At 49.8% G+C, this 24,421-nt stretch overlaps 1 protein-coding gene across 3 annotated transcripts in view; it reads right to left on the reverse strand.

Annotated features, from left to right (window-relative positions):
• PRICKLE2 (prickle planar cell polarity protein 2) overlaps nucleotides 1-24,421 on the reverse strand; it is a 355,816-nt gene that overhangs the window by 15,539 nt on the left and 315,856 nt on the right. For all 3 annotated transcript variants that reach the window (XM_079114385.1, XM_079114387.1, XM_079114386.1), the window contains one exon: nucleotides 23,258-24,142. In XM_079114385.1, coding sequence (XP_078970511.1) covers nucleotides 23,258-24,142 — 885 coding nt within the window. The remainder of the gene's footprint in view (nucleotides 1-23,257; nucleotides 24,143-24,421) is intronic.

A 24,421-nucleotide genomic window follows, 5' to 3' on the forward strand; every position in this document is an offset into this window, starting at 1 on the left:
CTCTTCTTTATTTGTGAATTGTATTATTTTGTTAATCGTGGAATTTGTTTTTAGTACGGATTTTTTTTTTTTTTTTTTTGGTACCAGGGATTGAACCCAAGGGTGCTTAATCCCTGAGCCACATCCCCAGCCCTTCTTTATATTTTATTTAGATATAAGGTCTTACTGAGTTGCTTAGGGCCTTGCTAAATTGCTGAGGCTGGCTTTGAACTTGCAACCTCCTGCCTCAGCCTCCCAAGCTGCTGGGATTACAGGCATGTGCCACTGTGCCTGGCTTAGCACAGATTTTGATTCTTCACATATTGTCCTAAAATAGTTATTGATTCCCAATTTATTTGTGCTCCTTTATTTTTATTTTACTTTTTTGCTTGCTTATTCATTTACTAGGGATTTAACCTAGGGATACTCTGCCACTGAGCTACATCCTTGGCCTTTTTTATTTTTGATTTTGAGACAGGGTCTCACTAAATTGCCCAGGCTGGCTTTGAAACTTCAATCCTCCTGCCTCAGCCTCTCCAACACTGAGGTGATTGGGCTGGCTAAGTTAGGCAAGAGCTCTCTGTTATGGTTTGGATGTGAGGTGTCCCCAAAAGCTCACGTGTGATACCATGCAAGAAGGTTCAGAGGAGAAATGATTGGGTTGTGAGAGCCTTAACCCAATCAGTGAATGAATCCCTGATGGGATTAACTGAGTGGTGACTGGAGGCAGGTGGGTGTGGCTGGAGGAGGCGGGCATTGGGGGCTTGGCTTGGGGCATGGCTTTGGGGTACATATTTGTATCTGGAGAGTGGAGTCTCTCTCTGCTTCCTGATCATCATGTGAGCTGCTTCCCTCCACCACACTCTTCCTCCATGATGTTCAGCCTCACCTTGGCCCCAAGGATTAGAGCCTGCTGTCTATGGACGGAGACCTCTGAAACCGTGAGCCCCCATATAAACTTTTCCTCCTTTACAATTGTGCTGGTCAGACTTTTTAGTCACAGCAGAGAAAAAGCTGACTAAAACATCAATGTTGATAGCAGCTGAACTCACAATAGCTACGTTATGGCACCACCTCTAGGTACCCCTCAACAGATGAATGGAAAAAGAAAATGTGGTATATATACACAATGGGATATTACTCAGACATAAAGAAGAATGAAATGATGGCATTTGCTGGTAAATGGATGGAACTGGAGACTCTCATGCTAAGTGAAATAAACCAATCCCAAAAAACCAAAGATGGAATGTTCTCTCTGATATGAAGATGCTCACACACAATAAGGGAAGGGAGAGAATGAACAGAAGTTCATTGAATTAGACAAAGGGGAATGAGGGAAGGGAGGGGTTGGGAATAGAGAGACAGTGGAATGAATGGACATCACTTTCCTATGTTCATATATGAACACATGATCAGTGAAACTCCACACCATGTCCAACCACAAGAATGGGAAGTTATACTTCATATATGTATAAATATGTCAAAATACACTCTATCCTCAAGTATAACCAAAAAGAACAAATAAAAAAATTGAAAAAAGAATGTGCATTTTCACAGGTTCTTCGGGAGACTTTGCTCTCACCTGGGTGAGTAAGAGTTGGGTCCCTAGCACCAGTTCCTCTTGCTACGACGACCTTGGAATGCAGAGACTGAAAACTCTCAGTTATGTCACTCTGCCCAGCCTGTGCCAAGCAAGGTGTGAGGACTCTGTGATGTGCCAAATCCTGAGCCGCTGTCAGATGCAGGATTTCCAGGACGATTTGTGTTGCTCCTCCCACCAGATCTTGGCTGGTGAAGACTGATGACTTCATTCCCAGGCTTCTGTCACTAAATGTGATGTCTGTGCCACCCCACAGCAAGAGAGGTAAGGCTGTACTCAGCCAGGGTGGACAGCAATGCAGCTCCCCCAGAAACCACTCAGATGGCTGGCCTCTGGGCAACCAAACAGGGTGCTAGAGGTCTTGTAGAGAGGGACTGGACTTAAGGTGGCTTCAACTCTTAGACCAACAGAGCTAGTCTCTGTTCTGTGAATGCCTAAAACCCCCAAATATCATAGCAGGTGGGTGACCATGCCAGGTAGTCTATATAGCCCTTGTTCTCAGCAGGGTTTGGTTCTGCCAACTGCACAACTCCGAACTCCTACCCTATTGATCAAAATGCAAACTGATGCATTTGGACTTTAGGACTGGTATCTTTAGCAGTAGCAATACAATTTCCAGTGGGCATGCTCTTTGTTTTAGTAATCCTATCTAGGAGTTGATGCTATGGAAGAATTTGACCAAGCACACGAATCCAAGTAAAAAGTTGTCCACCAAAATGCAGGCTGTGGTAGCAACAAGTTGGAAAAAATCCAAATGTCCAGCAGTAGGGGATAGGGACTGTTATGCTTTGCATATGAAGTGTCCCCCTAAATCTCATGTGTTGAAAGCATGGTCCCCAAAGCACCAAGATTCAGAAGCGGGGCTTTTAGGCATTGATTAGGGCTCTGACCTCATCAGTGCATTAATCCAGCAAATGGATGAATCCATTCACAGCTGAATGGAGTACTGGGTGGTAAATGTAGGCAGGTGGAGTGTGGCTGGAGGAAAGAGGTCACTGGGGTGTTGCCTTGGACTATAACTAATGGTCCCTGGTCCCTTTCTCTCCTCCCTTTCTTCCTCTGCTTTCTGGCTGCCATGAGCTGAGCTGTTTCCCTCTGCCACACCCTTCCGCCATGATGTTCTGCCTCACCTGGGGCCCAGAGCCATGGAGCCAGCTCACCATGAACTGATTCAGGCATGGGCCACTGCATCCCAGTGGCTCAGGAGGCTGAAGCAGGAGGATCACGAGTTCAAAGCCAGTCTTAGCTACTCAGGGAGGCCCTAAGCAACTCAGCAAGACCCTGTCTCTGGATAAAATTTAAAAAGGGCTGGGGATGTAGTCAGTGGTTAAGTGCCCCAGGGTTCAATTTCCAGTATAATAATAATAATAATGATAATAATAATAATAATAATAATAATAAAATTAAAAAAAAAATAAAAATAGGGTCAGAGAGGCTGAGGGGCACCCAGCTCCCCTAGGGAGCATTCCAGTCCCTAGGCCCTCAGCCACAGAGCTTCTTCACCTCCCCTCTGGCACCACCTCTGCTGGGTGAGCCAGGCCACCATGGTGATGGCGACTGCAAAGCCAAACCTGGAATCCTGACTCCCCTCTGGTCCCACTGTGTGACTGCAGGTTTCCAAAACAGACTCTCGCATGCGGTCCTGCTCGGGAAGAGGAACTGGAACTCTGAACGAGGGAGAGGGGATGGGGCGGGGACATGAGCAGAATGGCCGCCGTCAAACATCTGGACCGTTCCCTCCATAAAGCCCTGCGTCTTCCTGAGCACAGCAGCTGAGCTGCTCCCACGGAAAGAGCCCGCAGCCTTGTAGGGCCGAGGTGGCGCTAGTGCAGCTGGTGGAGGGGGCCGGGCTGCAGGAAGGGCTGGCCTCAACTGAGCGCATGCGTGGCGAAATGACAGGCCCAGCGGCGCCCACCTGCTTCATCCACCCCGGGAGCCACTGGATCACCACAGCTAGGACAGTGTAGAAACGGAACTTCTCCAGGAGCCAAAGGCAACTTCTGAAGACAGATTCCGCCTCTGTGGCTAACTGGACAAAGCCCAAGGCAGGGGTCCCCAACCAGGGAAGAACCGCACAGGGAGGGAGGGAGGGGAGCCGGGCGAAGTGGCACTTGCCTGTCATCCCAGCGGCTCGGGAGGCTGATGCAGGAGGATCGCGAGTTCAAAGCCAGCCTCAGCCCCTTAGTGAGGCCCTAAGCAACTCAGGGAGACCCTGTCTCTAAATAAAATACAAAAAAGGGCTGGGGATGTGGCCCAGTGCTTCTGGGTTCAATCCCCGGTATCCAGAAAAAAAAAAAAAAAAAAAAAAAAAGGTGTATTAAATATTGTAATCCCATATTTGTTTTTAAAGAATAAATAACTGTTATTTTTGCAATCTACACCCCCTCCTCCCAAAGGTAGCTTGATGGCTTAGGGCTATGGCAGGGGTTTTGCAACTTCGGTTCCACTGGCATTTGGGGCTGGATAATTCCTTGCTGTGGGGCTGTCCTGGGCACTTTAGGGGGTGCAGCAGTATCCCCCTCTACCCACGAGATGCCAGTAGTATCCTACTCTCTCTTCTGGCAGCCAAAAAGACCAGCCAATGTTGTCAAATGTGCCCCCTGGGAAGGGTGCATGTATGAAATCACTGCCATCGAGAACCACGGCATTACGGTTAAAAATGCCAGATGCCTGGTGGGAGCCACTTGTCAGTGAGTGAACCTGAATGTGTTACTCCCCACCCCCAAGTCTTGGTTTCCTTATTTCTAAAACAGAGATGATGTGACTGCTATAAAGATGAACCAAAAGAATTGTACATCAGTTCCACTTTAAGGGGCTGCCCAGAGGGTCACCTCTTCTTGAGATAGTGGGAAAGCCAAGAACCAGAAACTCAGCTGGCACATGCCTGTCATCCAACGGCTGGGGAGGCTGAGGCAGGAGGATCGCAAGTTCAAAGCCAGCCTCAGCAACTGAGCGAGGCCCTAAGCAATTCAGTGAGACCCTGTCTCTAAATAAAGTATAAAAAGGGCTGGGGATGTGGCTCAGTGGTTAAGCGCCCCTGGGTTCAATCCCCAGTACCAAAAAAAAACAAACAAAAAAACCCTCAAAAACAAAGCATAAAGTCAGGGATGGAGGGGGTGGACTCTCGAGTCTGGCTTGTTTAAAAAGAGGTAATTCATTTGTTCATTAAAAGGCTTGAGAAGCACTCCGCTGCATCCTTGCCGCTAAGAACAGAACTACAGAGGATCTCAATCTTTCTTTAGTGATTGGCAGGAGGAAGAAGAGGGGAGGCCCGTCCAGCTGTGGACTCTGATCTTGCACTGGCAGCTGCGGAGGGAGTTTGGGCTGAGCCTGGGCTGGTGCCCTGGCTGCTGGGGGTGCTCCAGGGTCTGGACAGCTTGTGAGGAATCGAAGCCAACAATGGAAAAAAAGTGCCAGATCATTATTAAAGCTGCTTGCAGGCAGTTCAGACCTGGACCTTTTTTTTTTTTTTTTTTTTTTTTTAACTGATGTCTCTCTGGAGAACCCTTCCCATCAGAGAAAGGCTTGAGCCAATATTGAGGGCTGTTGTCACCAAGAGTCTCCTCCTTGTGAGAGCTTTTAATTTACAGAGGGAAGTGGGCAGTAGTGGTTCAAAGTGGAGACCGATAAAACAGCTCCCATCTCCATTCACCAGCTAGGTGACCTTGAACTCCTCCGTCCCCTCATCTCCAAAATGAGAAGCCTCGGCTCTATCAGTATGTGCTTGGTATAGTTGACATGACTTTTCCACTTCAGTCCTGAGCTACTGCAATATCAAACAGACAGACAGACAAAGAGAGAACCAAACTGGGATACTAGGAACAGAATTACCCAGACATTATCCCAGGAGCTACAATATAGGCAACTGATGAGGAATTTGCATTTACCTTAATCAGTGCTTCCCAATTTTGTCTACCTGGTGGACTTATTCTTTTTTGGGAGGGTGGGGGGTGGGAGGAGTTTCTAATACAGTCCTTTGCTTAGGCCAAATGCCAGACCAGCTCTACTGGAATCTTGGGGGTTTCTTTTAAACTCCCCAGATCATACCATATGTGGCCAAGTATTTGAGCATCTCTCTTATGTCTTTCCTGTGGTTGCCCAATCAAACCTTCTCCTAAAAGAGGTGGAGAAGATCTGAGGGCTCTAGATAAAGTATTAAACATTTATCCAAAACTCTGCCAAACTGGACCCCTCTGTCACCTTAAGCAGAACAAAGCTGGAGCTTCAGACATCAAATCTATAGGGCCCGGCACTGGTCACTGGTCCCTGAATCTGCCCTGCATTGTGAATCCACTAGGTCTTGTGACCTTTTCCACCATGTGATGAGACTCTAGGAGGACGTGTTACAGGAGGAACATCCCCGCCAAACAGTAAAGTCTTCCTGTCCGACTCTTGAACCTCAACCAAGAATTTGAAGAATTTGAAGAACGGGGTGGAAAGGTCCAGATCTTTGAAGGGGTGGGGGGAGCCTTTTGTAACTATGGCAACAGCCACACGGGAAAAATAATTGTTCCATCTTTCTTCTTAAGGACCAGCAGTTATATCCAAAGAGCCCCTGAAGCTGGTCTGCCAAAGCCACTACTGGCTAATTTGTGCAAGAAAAGAAGAAAAATAAGGGGCTTTGTGAATCAGACCTTTGTTTAGCCATGTTTTTAAGGCTTACTCTATCTTATGGAAACGCTTTTGCTCTAATCAGATTTCTATGCTAATGGCTTGGCTAAGCCAGGATGCCTGGAGTAAAATTCAAATATACTACGCACAGGAAATCCAGGATCTGAGCAGGGCAGAAATCAGCCCTGAAATTAAAAATAAGCTTGAGCAATGCAACGAGCCTCACAAGTTCACAGATAGTGTTCCCTTTTTTCCATTTTAAAGTTGAATTCTCCACCCCATCCTACAGCACACAGATTTCTGGCCTTCTGCTTCTCCGCAGCTCTGAATCTGCTTTCTCAGCCCCCTCTGGAAGTCATCTGGCTGTTTTCTACTTTAAGACACCCCACTAAGAAAGGGGAGCAGGGCAGTGGTCTCAGAGGGACAGCAGGAGGCTGAGTTGGAGCCAGTAATCAACTGTGAGTGCTTCACTGTTCCAGATAGAGTTCTCAGCACGGCAGAATCTCATCACTGTGGCCTCTTTTAAGCTCCTGGAACCGGACAGCAGGTTCTCTCTTGCCTCAGGGCTATTGCATATGTTTTTCTTATTTTATTTTATTTTTCTGTGCTGGGGATTGAACCCAGGGGTGCTTAACCACTGAGCCACATCTCCAGTCCATTTGTATATTTTATCTAGAGACAGGGTCTCGCTGAGTTGCTTAGGGCCTCTCTGAGTTGCTGAGGCTGGCCTTGAACTTGCGATCCTCCTGCCTCAGCCTCCCCAGCTGCTGGGATTACAGGCCTGCGCCACCGCGCCCGGAGGCGTATATTATTCTTAAAACCAACAATCACCTTTCCCTCCTCTCACTTCCTTTGCAAAGATGAGTCCTTCTTATTCAAGTCTCAGCTTACAGGTCACCCCAGAGGCTTCACTGAGCATACCTTTTATGTAGTCAGCCTTCAGAGTCCTTTATTCTTTTCCTGGCTTCTTTTTTATTTTCCTTTGCACTTACCACCATCTGCCCTTTTGGTGCACTGATACATCCCCAGCTAGATATGAAACCGCTCTCCACTCTTCTCTGCCCTGAAAGGAGAATCAGTGGCTCCCTTGCCCTTGGCTTCTAGTTGAATGTGAGCAGCGGAAAGAGCTCCAAGGTCAGAGGGTGACAGAGGTCCAGGTTTTATTGCTTCGGCTGCAGCCTGACTATGGCTCTCTTCCCAAGGCTGAGTTGCTATCCCCTCCTTCATTAAGCTTCCTTTAATTACCCCTCAGGTGCTCCACCTGTGTCTGCCAGGGCCCTGACCCACAAGGGCACTGCATCTGATTTATTAATATATACTCGGTGACTAGTGGAGCACCTGGCGCAAGGTAGGTGCTCAATAAATAGCTGTTGAACAAATGAATATGAAACTCAGAATCAAGATTCCAACAACGTATTTTTCCTCCCCATAATTTTCTGGTTCTGAAAACGATATTGGGGATCAAACTGTGGTGGAGAAAACAGCTCAGACAGGGGTTGATGGGATTGAGGGTGGGTGGGGGAGACCCACCAGCACAGCCCCCCCTGGAAATGGCAACTCCAGAAACCCGACACAACTAGAGACCTATTTTGGGGGGATGTTGTGTGGGAGGATGTGGCATCTTTAGCAGATTCTGCAAGTGAGACACACAGTCTCAGAGGCTGGTGTGAAAGCAAATGATATTTACAAATGGAGGCTCCAAGGAAGGACTCTGGAGTTCAGCTGTCGCAAGACAAGGGGCTGGGTAGTGGGTGGGAGGGGATGGTGCTCTGTGAACCCACTAGAAGGTTCGATTCATGTTTTAGAGTAGTCCTGGGGTTCAGTGGGCAGCTAGAATAAAATCTGGCCTCTGATCTGCTCCTTCCAATACTGCCTCTGAAGGGTACGTCAGTGGCGCACACCTGTAATCCCAGAGGAGGCTGAGGCAGGAGGATCATGAGTCCAAAGCCAGCCCTCAGCAACTTAGTGAGGCCCTAAGCAACTCAGCAAGACCCTGTCTCTAAATAAAATACAAAAAGGGGCTGGGGATGTGGCTCAGTTGCTAAGCAACCCTGGGTTCAATCTCCAGTACCAAAAAAAAAAAAAAAAAAAAAAAAAGCCCATCTCCTAATGCCTCTTCCCCTAAATGCACCTAAAATAAATAGCTTCAGAGGACAAAAGTGACAGTGCAAGCCAGCTGCTTCTCTGGCACTCCTAACCCCTGAGCAGAAAGCACTGCAGAAGCTGGTGCTCACAGTATAAGGCCTGGCCATCGACAGGTCCTGGTCCCTCTGGGGTGTCGGTGGACTGCATCGAGGCAGCTGATGGGAAGCTCAGGACAGGCTGGATTCCCTCCCTCTCCCTGCAGAGGGACAGGGCTTGGAAGAGACACATCCGAGCACGGGGTAGGGGGCTCATTTCTGGATCTGGAACCATCTCGATGGAAAACTTCCATTGTTGGGGCTTCGCCACCGTCTGTCTCTCTCTCTGGGTCCGAGGCTGGACCTGTTTCTCATCCGCAGACTCAAAGAACAAATTAATTCCTCTAAGCTGTGGCAAATGGGAATTTGCTGAGAAGTTAATTGATACTGGGGGAGGGCGGCTCCGCGCTGCAAAGCTGAGCTCAGTGAGGTGACAGTCCCCTTTCTCACCCGCTGGGGCTGGGCTCCATTAGCTTTAATAGGTGTTACACGGGCATAATTAGGCCACAGATTCTGATAACCTCGATTAGCTCAGACAAGATGGAAAATCAGATCTAGGGAGCCAGCCGGGGCTCATCTTCCAGGCTGTGAGCATTCCCGAAAAACCCCAGCAACAGAGCTGCTCAGTTGTGTGGGGGGTCAGTGTGGGTTTGGATCACTGACGCCCCCCAGGATGGCCAGACCTCAGCTCACCCACTGATTCTTCTCGCTTTTTATTGTAATGATTCCTGAGCTCCATTCACTCTTCCTCCTCCCTGTTAAGTGAGCAATTGGCTGAGACACAATTATAGGATGGTGGCAGGAGGTCGGCACTCCAGGGTACCTGAGAAGAGTAATAACACTCCTACATCAAGTGCGGCAGAGCCAGGCGGGCAGCGATGGGCTTCCTGCGCGCTACCTCCCGCCTCCCAGCAGCCCATGCGACAGGTGTTACTTTTGCTCAGGAAGCTGAGGGGCTGGGAGAGTCAAGACACCCATCTGAGAACCTACCGCCATGTGGGTGGATTTCAACCAGGTCAGTTTGACCCTGCAACACTCAACCCAGATGTGTGCTGCAGCTGGGATCAGACCAAGAAGCAAAAAGGGCTCTTTCCAGACTTAAAATCAGCACACTACAGTGACACGACCACATCAATGTTGATAGCAGCTCAATTCACAATAGCTAAGCTGTGGAACCAACCTAGATGCCCTTCCACAGGAGAATAGATAAAGAAAATGTGGTATGTATTCACAATAAAATATTACTCAGTCATAAAGAAGGATGAAATGATGGCATTTGTCAGTAAATGGATGGAACTGGAGACTCTCATGCTAAGTGAAATAAGCCAATCCCAAAAAAAACCAAAGGCCAAATGTTCTCTCTGATATGTGGATGCTAATGCACAATAAGGAGTGGGGAGGGCAGACTAGAAGTTCATTGGATGAGACAAAGGGGAATGAAGGGAAGGGAGGGATGGGAACAGGAAAGACAGTGGAATGAATGGACGTCACTTTCCTATGTTCACATATGAACACACGACCAGTGAAACTCCATACCATGTCCAACCACGAGAATGGGAAGTTACACTTCCCATTCCATGTATGTAGGACGTGTCAGAATACACTCTACTATGTATATCTGAAAAGAACAAAATTTTATAAAGGATTCTTTCCACTGCAGACAGGCCTTCTGAGATGCCTGGTGGGGAAACCCCTTCCCGTCACCTCACGTTCTCCTCTGACTTGGTCCAGAGTGACTTAGATGGGGATCAAGGTGCCCAGAGGAACTCTCTTTGTCTAGGTCAGGCTTCCTGCCTGGGCCCTGTTGGCATATAGGCTACATGATTCTTCATCAGGTTGGGAGAGGGACTGCTGGTCTGGGCATTACAGAACAGCATCTCTGACTTCTGGGAGAAGCCAGTAGCACACTGTACCAAAGTTTGTTTGTTTTTATTTTTGTACCAGGGATTGAACCCAGGGTGCTTCAACACTGAGCCGCATCCCAGCTCTTTTTATACTTTATTTAGAGACAGGGTCTCACTGGGTTGCTTAGGGCCTCACTACGTTGCTGACGCTGGCTTTGGACTCACCTCAGCCTCCTCAGCCTCTGGGATTACAGGCAAGTGCCACCTCACCCAGCTGCATACAGTTTTGACACCCAACTATGTCTCTAAACTTTCCAATATCCTCCAGGTGGCAAACGCATCACCCCTCCCGTCCCCGACCTCTCCTGATCCAGACCACCCTGCTCCCACTGAGCCGGGCTTGTCAAGGGTGCATACATTCAGGGAAAGAGATTTCCCCCATCGACTTGGTACCTGGAGTTCACATTCAAATACAAAGAAAGAAAGAAAGACAGAGGATGAGTTATCCTAGTCTGCTCTCTTCTTTCACTTCCAGCTGTAGGTTCAATCTGTGCCCAGGGAAAAGACACAACTGGACTTTTCTGTCTTTTAAAATTGGCACTTCTGATTTTAAAAGGCAGCCGTGGAGAAGCCCGCTCCTGCCAGGACAAGAAACCTTGGCAAGGTGCTGCCTGCTCACCGCTAAGGCAGTACAGTCAGTGCCAGGAACCTCACCAAAAAGCACATTGTCAGAATCAGAAGCAAATCCCCACACGTGTCCTGGGCCTGATAACAACTCAGGCCGGCGGCTTTGATGGGGCTGGACAACTGACTCCAAGAAGCAAGGATCCCTGAGACTTGGCACCGCTGAGAAGCAAAGATTTGTTCCAAAGAAGGACCCAGAGAACTGAAAGGCACAGTCCCTGCTCCACTGGGCAAGAAGCAAAATGAATAAGTTTTTGTCTCCATTCCTCATACCCAGGGCAAAACAGAAAAGAGAGGACCGCAGCCAGATAATCTGCACACTGAAACATGGAAGGAACCCTTGGTGGCCAGGAGTTGAGAAGGGCTATCTCCTGGAGCCAAGAGAAAGAACGGAGGAGCCATGCTTGCTTCAGCTAAGCGGGGAATGCAGCGTGACATTTTAAAGCTGTTACGTGTTTTTGTACCAAAGAAAACATTGGGAGTTTTCTTAGTGGCTTTGTAGTGGAAGGCACAGACTTGGTCTCCTAGGTGGCATCCTGCGTGTTGGCTCAGCTTGGATCGTGCCGCCGCCTTCCAGAAATGTGTCGGGGTCTGGTTTTGACTTGGGGAGGGTGGGATGTAGGTGATCCCTGGCTGAGCGGGGCTAGGAAGGCAGGCACATTTCTGTGAATGCGCATATGCACACAGACGCACCACATGTGCACGCGCACACCCGCGCGTGGGACGCGCTTGCACATGCACACTCACATACAGCTGCCTGGGTGCTTAGGGTGCTGTGGATAGAAGTTCAGAGCTGGGGAAAGTTCCTTCCCGGTTAAACAATCAACCAACCAACCAACCAACCAACCACCCCATCTCACATTTCCATGAAACTTTGGTCTCACGGTCTTTTGATTTTCATATTGAGCTGAAATTTGAAATGCTTAATATGAAATTTGATTTCACACTGAGTGCTGTGCATGTTGCATTGTCCACTGTCTCTGATGCGGTCATCAGTGACATGATCTCGGCCGTTACCATGGTCTTCCATATTGAACCCAGGCTACATCCTTAAGGAGCGTACCATCTGTACGCACCAGAGAAGGCACTCTTCACTAACGGAGATGCTATGTGCTGTGCCAAGAGCTATCTGAGCTCAGGGGTCTCTCCAGAACTTTTGAGAAGAAGCATGATCAAATTTTTCTTTAATCTCAATAGGAGGCTGGACTCAGGGCTAAGAGAGGAGGCAAAGGGGTGTGAGAACATAGACACAAGTTCTTTTTTTTTTTTTGTTTTGGTACCAGGGATTGAACCCAGGGGCGCTTAACCACTGAGCCACATCCCCAGTCTTTTTCATATTCTATTTAGAGACAGGGTCTCACTCAGTTGCTCAGGGCCTTGCCTGTTGCTCAGGCTGGCTTTGAACTTGCCATCCTCCTGCTTCAGCCTCCGCAGTCACTTAGATTGCAGGCGTGTGCCACTGTGCCCAGTGAGACACAAGTTCTAAGCATGGATGAGTTCCTCAGTGGTATCAACTGCCCAGATAGGACACGCAGAGTCTGGGTTTCTGTGGCTCAGTGATCCTCAAAAGAGTCATTTCTAAGCCAGAGACCTGAGAGATTCTGTTAGTGGGTCTGAATTGGGACTCAAGAGTTGGCACGGTTGACAAGCATCCCTGGTGAAGACAATGCAGGTGGATCCCGGATGACCTGAGTGGACAGAGCGAATGGTAGGCAGAGTATATGGCGGGATGTATACCCCAACGCTGGCTCTGGGTGGGCTGCCCTAGGAGGAGGGGTCCTCAGTCACTCTTTCTCAACTGCTCTGGGAAGCCCTTCAGGTGAGGGCAGAAGAGGGGAGGGAAAGATAGATGGCGCGCGTGTACCTGCCAGAGGACATTGTGACGCCGCCAGAAAGAGCCCTGGATGCAGGTGCCGTGGGCTTTCCCAGGGGCCACAGGGAAAGTCGGAGGCCTGGGGAGACTCCAACAAACGATCTAGAGGATTTTCTTGGTTTGCAAGAAAAGAAGAGGACCACAGAAAGTACATTTCACTGATGGAAGACGAAGGAAATCAAGATTTCAATACATAGCGGGGGAGAGGTGGCCTATGCCTGTAATGCCAGCGGCTCTGGAGGCTGAGGCAGGAGGATCACGATTCAAAGTCAGCTTCAGCAAAAGCGAGGCCCTAAGCAACTCAGTGAGACCCTGTCTCTAAATAAAGTACAAAATAGGGCTGGGGATGCGGCTCAGTGGTCGAGTGCCCGAGTTGAATTCCTGATAAGCCCCTCCCCCCAAAAAAAGATTTAAATACAAATAATTTTCAAAACTGCTTAAGTATCCTCTTGTGGAGGTGTGGAGAGACCCATTCAGCTGAATCTGAATGCAGTCCTGGAAAATGATGGTTAAAAAAGCCAAGAATAGAAGCTGAGGAGAGTGTGCAAATCCATACATTCAGGACACAAATATTTAATGCTATTTTATTTTATTTATTTATTTATCTTGGTATCCGGATTGAGCCCAGGGGCACTCAACCACTGAGCCATATCCCCAGTCTTTTTGAATATTTTATTTAGAGGCAGAGTCTCACTAAATTGCTTAGGGCCTCGCTAAGTTGCCGAAGCTGGCCTCAAACTTGTGATCCTCCTGCCTCAGCCTCTCAGGTCACTGGGATTATAGTGTGCACCACTGCTGGCGGCTTGTATTTAATACAATCTAATTAGGAAAAAAATGCACCAATAGATTATGAAAACCTAAAACATCACCAGATATTAACACCAGTCAAGCTATCTCTTAATTTTTCTCTTCTACTTTTCCTAACTGTTCATAAAAATCTGAATTTCAGGGACTAGGGTCGTGGCTCAGTGGTAGGAGCACTTGCCTAGCATGTGTGAGGCACTGGGGTCGATTCTCAGCACCACATATAAATAAATGAATAAAATAAAGGTCCATCAACAACTAAAAGAATATTAAGAAAAAACAAACCTGAACTTCAAAGCCATTTTCAAGTGCAAAAGAGCTATTTCTCTCACTTCCCTTTGTGAGATTCCCAAAAGTAAATGCTCCGTGAAAAATGGACATACATTCTTGAAAATTCACTCTGGGTGATTTTTGCTCGGGTCTGAAGTATGCGTGGCCGCCTCGCTCCCTGCCAGCACCCCGCTCTGCCACCACCTTGGACTCAATTTTCCAGTGTCGTCCTTTCAGTAATAAGATGAACAAAATCAGCCACCCCTTCTCTCCTGTCAGCAGCATGGCTGACTCTGGGCACAGATGACTGCCCACGTCTAGGAAGGTTAAAAATATAACCTACTGAAGAGTCATCAAAAACCAGGACACTGGAAAATTTTCTCTGGACCCAGAAAATGTCAATCAGACCACGGCTGGGCAGAAGTGTGTGGGCCACTCCAGGGCTGGGCTCTGTCCTTTCTGTCCACTGCTGCCCTCCTCTTGCCTCTGCTGTGGGAATGTCCTCTGTGCCTACACCCCCCACCCTGCCCCATGCCACAAGAGATCCACCCAGAGAGACCAGCAAGGGGCCACTTCTCCCACGACTTGTACTCTCCTGGCTTTTATCTGGGCCCTGTTCTGTGGCCAGGGGTGGAATTCAGAGCTTTTTTTTTTTGAAGAGGAGATACCTGGGATTGAACTTAACCACTGAGCCACATCCCCAGCCCTTTTTATATTTGATTTAGAGACAGGGCCTCCCTGAGTTGCTTAGGGCCTCGCTAAGTTGCTGAGGCTGGCTTTGAACTCGAGATCCTCCTGCCTCAGCCTCCCCAGCTGCTGGGATTATAGGCATCGCTGCTGCGCCTGGGGAATTCAGAGCTTTAATGTTAATTGGAGGATAACAGGAGAAGTCATCCTATGGGACCAGTTGAAGGGGCTCCTTAGCACTGAGTGAAAGGTTGGGCTCCATCCAGTGCACCCTCCAAATCATCTCTCCTCCATGGTGTGTAATCCCCACATTAAAGTCACTATAGAGGTCGGGCACAGTGGCGCAGGCCTGTCATCCCATTGGCTCAGGAGGCTGAGGCAGGAGGATTGCAAATTCAAAGTCAGCCTCAGCAAATTAGCAAGGCCCTTAGTAGCTCAGTGAGATTCTATCTCTAAATAAAATTTTAGAAGGGCTGGGGATGTGTCTCAGCGGTCAAGTGCCCCTGGGTTCAATCCCCAGTGCCAAATAAGAAAAAAAAAAATATCACTACAATGCCATAGTCCAAACACCTGAGCCTGGTCTCCAGAAAACCAAAGCAATGCTACATAATTGACGTTTGGTGCCAAATTGACACGATGGGCCTCTGAAGAAGGAATGAGGTCAGGAGGTCAGCCCCAGATGGGTGGGACACCTACAACGCAGGAAGAGACACCTGCAAGACCAGCCGTCCTCTTTTTTGCAAACGAGACCTCGATTCCCTTTGGGGAGCCCTCCATCTGCACCTCGTCCTGCAGTCTTCCTGGGATTGGCCTCACTGCTGAGTTCCTGGGATGCACACGTGATTCCTTCTGCTTGGCCATGGGGGTCAGCGTAAGGACGGTTAGGTGGCCCAAGTCAGGTCAATGAGATCCCATTCTGGCATTTTGGTGACCCTGCCCCCTTTGCCTGATGCTGATAAGAGTTGCTAATGCTACTTCTGCCATCCTGGGAAGACCCTGCCTGACACTGACACCAAGTAGAGAGGACAAGGGCTGAGGGACAAAAAGAAATGAGTGTGATGACGTCATTTGGGTCCCAGAGCTGAATAGCTACATATTTTGCACTTATTTGATTAAAAACAAAAAACAAACTAACTAAACCGGGTGCTGGGGCGCACACCTGCTGCTTGGGAGGCTGAGGTAGGAGGATCGTGAGTTCAAAGCCAGCCTCAGCGAAAGTGAGGCCCTGTGCAACTCAGTGAGACCCTGTCTCTAAATAAACTAAAAAGTAGGGCTCAGGGTGTGGCTCAGTGGTCGAGTGCCCCTGAGTTCAATCCCTGGTACTGCCCGTACCCCCCAATCCCAAAAAAAATACCCTGTTCATTTAAACAAGTTGGAGCTGGAGTTTTGAAACTTGCAAACAAGAGTTCTGTAGTACCAACAAACAGAGACAATAACGCTTTCCCAAGCACATCCCAGGCTGGACCTGGGGTTGATTGATAGATGAATTCCAAGGACTTTCATATCAGTAATTTCGGGCAGGGGCCCACACCTTCCCCAGCAAAGGCAATGGCTGGAAAGATCTGGACCCTCAATTTGTCAGCATGTCTGAGGTGCTGTCACTCAAGGAACGGGCTGCGGCTGGTTAGGAGGCTTTACCCAAATATTTAAATAAACTGGGTTAGAGGATGACTACCCAAGCTATGCAGAAGAACAGAGGAATGTTCCTCCCCCAATTCAATATGGAGCTGTTTTGCATTACAAGGATTAAAAAACATTTCAGACGTTCTTGGTAAAGCGAGCTGTTCCAGTTTTGCTTCAGATCCTCACATTGTTGTTTTGAAATTCTTCTCCAGTTTGCCAGCGGGTGCTGAAGAACCATGCGGCCCCACCCCGGCCATCAGTCCGTCTGGTGTTGCTCGGCTTGGCTTCCCTCGCTGAGGAGCAGGGTGATACCCGTTTGGCCGTGCACTTGACATTGAGGGTGATGCTGATGGGGGGACGCTCTCGGACTTCCCTCCCGGCTGTATTAACTCACACCCACGCCAACCATGCGCACGCTTTCAGCTGAAACTGGCCAAAGAGCACAGCGCAGGCAACCCTTGACCCATTTCTCGAATTTTCCAAATCTCTCTTCCTCTGACTCCCAGGACCCTTCCGCTACCGGGTGCTTGGGGACCCTCGGCCAACTTTCTACGTCGCCGTCCCTCTTCCTCTGCCTTTGGACTGAACCCTGCTTACACCTGGAAGAGGTAACCTTCACCTCCTGCATTGGTACTTGCCCTTTTCCAGACCCTTCCACACTCAGCAGCCAGAACCATCTCTTCCAAATGCAAATTGGATTGTATCACCTCCCTCCCTTCTTGGCCTGACATTTTAAGAGGTTTCTAGTGCCCTTAGTAAGAAGGACTAAGCCCTTAGCTCTTACATGGGTTGGATCTGTCAGCTCTTCCCAGCCTTGACCCTCTGTGCTCTACCCAGCCAGTTCTTTGTACGTCCCATGTCTTCTTACCACAGGACCTTTGCACATGCTGCTCTCGCTGCCTACAGTGCCCATTCCCTTATCTCTAAGTATCACTTTTTCAAGATGCCCTCTCTGGCCAACATCCCCTTTGCATCCTCTTCTAGCCCCACGCTTACCCCGATGCAATTTTATGTTGCACCACTGGATGGTGACTATAAATGCCCCTAGGCTAGAAGGTACAAGAAGGCAAGACCCAGGTCCACTTTAGCTCAGCACTGCCCCCTCACCACCTTGCCCGGCTGTCATGGCTGCTGATCCAGAGAGCAGCTGCTACCCAGTGAACACTCACAGGGCGGGGCACTGTTCTCAGTTCTTTATGGGAATGAGCTCATTTCTTTCCCACAGCAACCCTGCAGGGTAGGCACTGTGAGCAATCCATTTCAAAGACGAGGATGCTGAGGTATGCCACAGAGGGGACGTCAGCTGCCCAGTCACACAGCTATCAAATGGAAAGGTCCAGATTCCAGGGTCTGGGGTCACACTCTCAAATTGCTGTGAGTCACAGGCAGGCACTGCAGTCAGATCTGCTGAACGAATGCATGAGAACCAAGGGGCGGAAGTCACGGTTCCTCTTCCCCATCCGGGTTTCCTTCTCATACGCCCCAGATCTTGCCGGTCCAATCACCCCTTGCAGAAAGGGACGGTCTGATCATAGGAACCAGCTCACAGTCTGCAGCCATCCAGGGGGTGTTGAGTCCCCAGGCCCCCTTTTGTTTTTTTAGGGGGGGTACCAGGGATTGAACTCAGGGGCTCTCAACCACTGAGCCACATCCCCAGCCCTATTTTATATTTTTTTAGAGACAGGGTCTCCCTGAGTTGCTTAGGGCCTCACATTTGCTGAGTCTGGCTGTGAACTCACGATCCTCCTGCCTCAGCCTCCCGAGCCCCTGGGATGACAGGCGTGAGCCACCCTGCCTGGCTCCCAGGCCCAATTCTAAGTCTACACCGTGCCTGGTCCCTGGCCGAGACTTGAGCTCTGACCACTAACCTGCAGCTACAGCCTCAGTCTCCACTGGCCCTGCCTGTCTGACCAGGCACTGACCCTGGGCCGTCTGCACTGGTCTCAGAGCCTGGGCTCTGCAGTCTGTCACACCAGGGTTCCAGTTCTGGCCACCTGCAGTGACCACAGGGAGGTTACAGGGTTCTGTGAACCTTAGTGTACTCATCTGAGAAATGGGTACATTAGTCAGACTGAGAGGGCTGTTGGGAAGATGTAGAGAGACGTTCTGTATGAAGGTGCCGGCATGTCGGTTCACAGTCCCAGGTCCACTGGGACCATCCGCATCACCTATGACCAGCTGCAGCAGCAACAGCATCTTCACTGCATCCAGGCCCTTCTGTCATAGTCTGCAGGTCGGGCACGGGCTTAGAGATGGAACTCCCTGGTTTGAGTCCTGCTCCTCCACTTCCAAGGGCTGTGGCCTAAGCCTACCTCCAGGGTTGCGGGGAGGATTACTGTGATTGTGTAAAGTGCTCAGAACCCTGTGCAGTACATGATTGGCACATTGTGAATTTCTCCTCGGTTACTATTTCTGTTGTGTTTTTTTGGGGGGGACCAGGGATTGAACCTGGGGGTGCTTAACCACTGAGCTACATCCCCAGCCCTTTTAATATTTTATTTGGAGACAGGGTCTCACTAAGTTGCTTAGGACCTTGCTAAATTGCTGAGGCTGGCCTCGAACTTGCGATCCTCCTGCCTCAGCCTCCCAAGCTGCTAGGATTATAGGCGTGGGCCACCGTGGGGGGCGAGAGGGGCTATGTTATTTTTAAGATCAGGATCATCCGGGCTCTGAGCTCCTTTAGAGGCCCCTCCAGGGATCCGCAGGGTTAAAGAGCTTTTGCAAGGCCCCCCAGGCGGAGGTGGGGTGAATGGTGGCTGAGTCTGCCTGCCTCACGCTGGGCCAGCAGAAGGGAGGGCTGTGTTTTCCAAGGAGAAAGGACTATGTGCTCCCAGTTCTAAACAAACTGAGAGGTGCCAAGGCCCAGCTGGGAGTCTGGCCAGCCGCTGGAGCTATCTGCTTCTCCAGATCAGTTCTAAGGAAAAACTCTGCCCACAGAAAGCGCATGCTTCATGCCAGATTAAACACAACAGACTTGGTCAATAACACAAGTCACTGACTATGGGAGGAAAAAAGAGAAAAAAAAGGCCCATTATTCTGAAGCCTAGGTCAGAGGAGAGACCCAGGTGTTTTGCCTAACCTTCTGGGACACATGCAGGTCACGCAGGTCACTCGTAAGGTCGTGACTCCAGATCTGAAGAAGGCAGGCAGTTCAGAATGCTGCTGCCTTCTCCAAAGACTGCCGGATTTTCTAGCAAGATTCAAATACAACAGTGAGGACCTGCAGCAAAAAGATCACTTTCCGAGTCTGCCCAACACTGCCCCCTTGGTGTAGAAGTGCGCAGAGCAGGATCGACTCTGCTCCAGAGGGAAACCATCACAGGCATCCAGACCCTGACTCAGGCTTGGCCTGCGGGAAACCTCAGCTGAAAGTATGAGCTACACTCTTTTCTTCCACATGGTCCTGTCTGAGCAGTCCATAGAAACACAAGGGCACAGAAGATATTCTGAAATCCCAGTGGCTCAGGAGGCTGAGGCAGGAGGATCGCAAGTTTGAGGCCGGCCTCAGCAACTTAGCGAGGCCCTAAAGCAAGCTGGCAAGACCCTGTCTCAAAATAAAATCTAAAAAGGGCTGGGGATGTGGTTCAGTGGTTAGGCACCCTGGGTTCAATGCCTGGTACCAAAAAAATTTTAAGAAGACATTTCTTCAATTCCTTGCTTTTCATGTTCTTCTGGAGCTGGTTTGGGAAGAGAAGACTGCAAGAGTATTTTTTAACTCAAAATGCAGATCTGCACAGCTGATGGACACTGGGAGAAATTTGTAGCTCAAATCATGAGCAGTATGTTTGGAAGGAGAAAGAATTAGTAATAAAAAGTATCAGGTAGTCAGTACAGAAGGTCAGGTGTGTCAAGACCTTATCAATGAAATTAAATACATTTATGATTTGATTCTTGCCAAGTCCCTACACATAAAGTATCACCAGTCACCAAATTCCTTGAGGAAATGGGGTCTTAGAGAATTTAAGTGACCTGTTTAAGGTCACACGATTTCCTATGGACAAAGGTAGATCTGAACCGAGAACTCACTTGAGAACATCCACAGAGATTAAAGACGGGATTACTATTGTATCCACTCCATCAGCTCAATTAAGTCATGTACAAGGTCCAAAAGGGCTGCCATTAGCCCCAGGTGGCTTAAGTAATTTAAACTAATGAAAATTAAATGAAATTCAAATTTCAGCCCTTTGCTCTTGAGCACTTGAAATGTTGCTAGTATAATTGATGGCCTAGAATGTTCATTTCACTTAATTTTAATTAATTTAATTTCAATAGCTGCACGTGGCTCGTGGGGCCCTGCTAGAGAGTGCTGAAATTAGGAATTTCTTCTCCTTCTTCATCTTCTTCTTCTTCTTATTTTTTTTTTTTTTTTTTTTTTTTTGGCACTAGGGATTGAACTCAGGGATGCTTTACCACTGAGCTACATCCTTGGTCCCTTCTGTTTTGAGCCAGAGTCTCACTAAGTTGCTGAGGCTGGCCTCCAACTTGTGATCCTCCTGCCTCGGCCTCCCCCTCATAGCTGGGATTTCAGATGTGCACCACCATGCCTGGCTTTTATACTCAATTTTTCTCAGACACGACTCAGGGTTGTCCCAAAAATCTGAGGTGAAAGGGCTTTAGTTACTTTGCCCAAACATTCACAGAAAATCATGAGGCTAAATAGCTCCGTGATCTCTTCCTTAGAAGGAAAGATGGACATTCCTTCTCTCTTGGATTTTCCAAGGTTTCCCAACCTTGAGCCCTCCTGGTTTCCCTCCTCACCAGGCCCAACATGAGGCAATACCAGCTAGACCCAGGCACATCTGTCCTCAGCGGCGGGCATACATCAGCACCAGCAGGGGCTGGTTTAAAGGCCGCCTCTGCGGCTCACTCTGAGTCCTGCTCCAGGGGCTCCCGGGAGGTCCCTGGGGCTGCGTTTCTGTCAAGCACGGGGTGCTTCTGATGCAGGCGGCCCAGCTCTGAGGAACTCAGGCACTCTGCTGCAGAGGCTGAGGTACATATCTATCTGCTGGCCTCTTAAATAATTACAGCACATAAATCTTTCGAGAATAACACAGCCCGGGCTGGAAGCCAGGAAGTCCTCACTCTGCACTAATTGCTCACTTCTACCACGTCAGGGAGGCCACCTTGCCATCGGGGCCTCGTCTGTTTTTGGTTTTATGGTTTTTTTTGTTGTTGTTGCTGTTCTGTTTTTTTATCTGAAACACAGGGGTAAGGATATCTGCCTTTTCTTTCCTTCCTTCCTCCCTTCCTTCCTTCCTTCCTTCCTCCCTCCCTCCCTCCCTCCCTCCCTCCCTCCCTCCCTCCCTCCCTCTCTCTCTCTCTCTCTCTCTCTCTCTCTCTCTCTCTTTCTTTCTTTCTTTCTTTCTTTCTTTTTGGTACCAGGGATTGAACCCAGGGGTGCTTAACCACTGAGCCACATCCCCAGCCCTTTTTATTTTTTTATTTAGAGACAGGGTCTCACTGAGTTGCTTACGGCCTCGCTAAGTTGCTGAGGCTGGCTTTGAACTCTCGATCCTCCTGCCTGGGCCTCCAGAGTCGATGGGATTACAAGCATGCACCACTGCGCCCTGTGGCTATCTGCTTTTTGTTCTCTGGGACAAACCGGAACACAGATGTGAAAGCAGCTGAGAGGAGATAAAAGGTAAAACACACTGTCTAGACATCCTACGACTCAGAAATAGGTTCAGTCTATCTAGCAGAAGGTTTAAGTAGATTACACATTTTTTTTTTATATCCATTTTTGTAACCATGCTTAGAAAAACTGGAAGATCTGATGAGATGTGGCTCAGGTGGGGTTAGCAGCCTAATGGAACTAAGAGCATAGCAATGTGTGGTGCAAATCCCAGCTCCAGCCCTGAGAAGCTGGGTGACTTTGGGCAAATCCCTTGACCTCTCTGTTTCTTTAGTTTCTTCAACTCTGAAAAGAGAATTCTAATATACTCCCCTTAGAGTGTTCTGACAACTTAATGAAAGAAACTGATATCTCTAGTCTGCCTAGAATCATGTTTGGCATTAGTGAGAATGATATAAATGTTAGCTAAAAAAAAAAAAAAAAAAAAAAAATATATATATATATATATATATATATATATATATATATATATATTCCTGCACATGGCAGGGGGAGCTGAGTGGTGGCCGTCCCCTTCAGGTGGGGCAGACACACAAGCTTATTGTGATCACTGGCCCACGCCTTTGACCAGGGGATGGCTACTTAAGGGGTCAGTGTGTGGCCCTGGTTTCCCATCCTTAAAGGGACAGATGGACTTGGTGCATCTTAAAACAGCTCTCCTCAAGCTGTCATGATGTGGGACCAGTTGGCTTTATTTTCAGTCCACTGTGGACCAAGGCGTGGCATGTCAGCTGTGTGCCTCAGCTGGTCTGCAGCCTGCTGGATAGGATGAGCCCTGACCATGAACTTGATGGCGGCAGCAATGGCCAGCTGATCCTGACCGCAGGGTGAGTGGACCTGCCTCACGAACACCTGAGCTTCACAACCCAGCTAGACAACCTTGCTGCAGAGAGCACTCGTGACAGGAGCTCCCCCCGCCCCCCCAACGTCTGCCATTCTCCTCCTGCCAGCTCCTCCTTGTCCCTGTCCGCAGGCTGCTGGGGTCCTTATCTGCGCATTCAGATCGGCTCCCTATGAGGCCCTGAGGTTGAGAACAGCCTTGGAATCCGTGTGCACCACCAGGCTGGGACACCTGGGGGACTGTGCACACTGCCGCCCGCTCCCAGCTGCCCCTGCTGCCGAGAGTCCCCTCTGGCCAATGGGAGCTGCCTGCCCAGGCCCACGCCGAGACCTCTCCTCCAGCCACTCTCCAGCAGCCCAGCGCCAAGGACTGAGGCGTGGCGGCGATGCCAGGCCTGAACTGACGCTGGTCCAATCCACCTCCAGGAGACAGGGCCCGTCACTCGGCGCCTCCTCGGGTCCCTCCACCATCTCACGCCTCAGGCTTCCAGGTCCGACTCCCCCTGGAACCCAGGCTGACGTCCCCAGAGCATGCTGGGGGAGGACGCATGGGGGAACCACTTCGGGTCCCCAGGACCGGCGGTCGGTCACCGGAGATCACTCCGCTCCTTCCAGGGCACCAGAACCTACCTGTGGCATTAGACAGGGCCAACGACTCCATGGAGCCTCGCGGGGTCTGCTCTGTGGGCGTCATGTCCTCTGAGTATTTCAGGGAGCTGATGGGACGGCGGGTGCGACACTGCTGAGTGGAAATGCCCCCTTCCTCCTCCTCCTCCTCTTCCTCCTCCTCCTCGTACTTGGGGACCTGGATGCTGCCTCGGGGCTCACTGAAGCTTTGACTGGACATATCGCTGTAGCTCTCCTGGGACCTGAGCCTCGCTGGGTAATAGTCCTCCCGGCAGTCCTTGATGAAGCTGCCGCCGTGTCCCTTCATGGCCAGGGACGAGCTCCGCTTGGGGTTGCTGAAGTGCTTGGGCCACACGTCGGGCTGGGCCCCGGCCGCCTGCCCTCCTGGACTGTAGGAAGTCCTGATGTTGCACTGGCTCAGCAGCTGCAAAGGGCTCTGGGACTGGTTCTGCTCCATCTTGTTCCCGTAATGGTAGGGCTCATCGCGGCTCCTCCAGATGGGGTCCCGGTTGAGGCTGGGTGTCTGGCTGGACAGGCTGAGCAGGTCCATCTGCAGCGACAAGGGGTCCACGTCGGCCGAGAGCCGGTTGGAACTGACCTGCAGCTGGCTGTGCTGGTTCAGCATGGCCTCCTCCGTCTTGCCCTTATTCTTGCCGATCTTGGCGCTGCGCCGGGACTCCTTGGCTCTGGCATTCTGGAAGGCGGAATCGGACGAGTCAGAGCCGTTGGGGTCCTCGCCGGCACTGCAGGCCCGGGAGCAGAATATCTGGCCCTGCTTTGGGAGGAACGGACGCCCCAGGAGGGACTTCTTGCAGTGAGCACAGCAAAAGCAGGTCTCGGTTGCGTGCCAGTGCTGGCCGTCGTAGGTCATCTGACCTTGGTCGATCCCTGGAGAAGCAAGAGACAGGGAAGAGGCTGAGGAGCTGCTCAGACCATTGCAGCACCACCATCAAAAGCAACCTGGGCTGACTCAGGATGCAGAAGAATAATGTAGCAAAACATAGCTGGGCGCTGCAGTGCGCGCCTGTAGTCCCAGCGGCTGGGGAGGCTGAGGCAGGAGGATAGCGCGAGTTCAAAGCCAGCCTCAGTAACAGCAAGACAAGGCACGAAGCAACTCAGTGAGGCCCTGTCTCTAAATAAAATACAAAAATAGGCTGGGGATGTGGC

This window comes from Sciurus vulgaris (assembly GCF_902686455.1).
Source record: "Sciurus vulgaris genome assembly, chromosome: 16".
Lineage (NCBI taxonomy): Eukaryota > Metazoa > Chordata > Mammalia > Rodentia > Sciuridae > Sciurus > Sciurus vulgaris.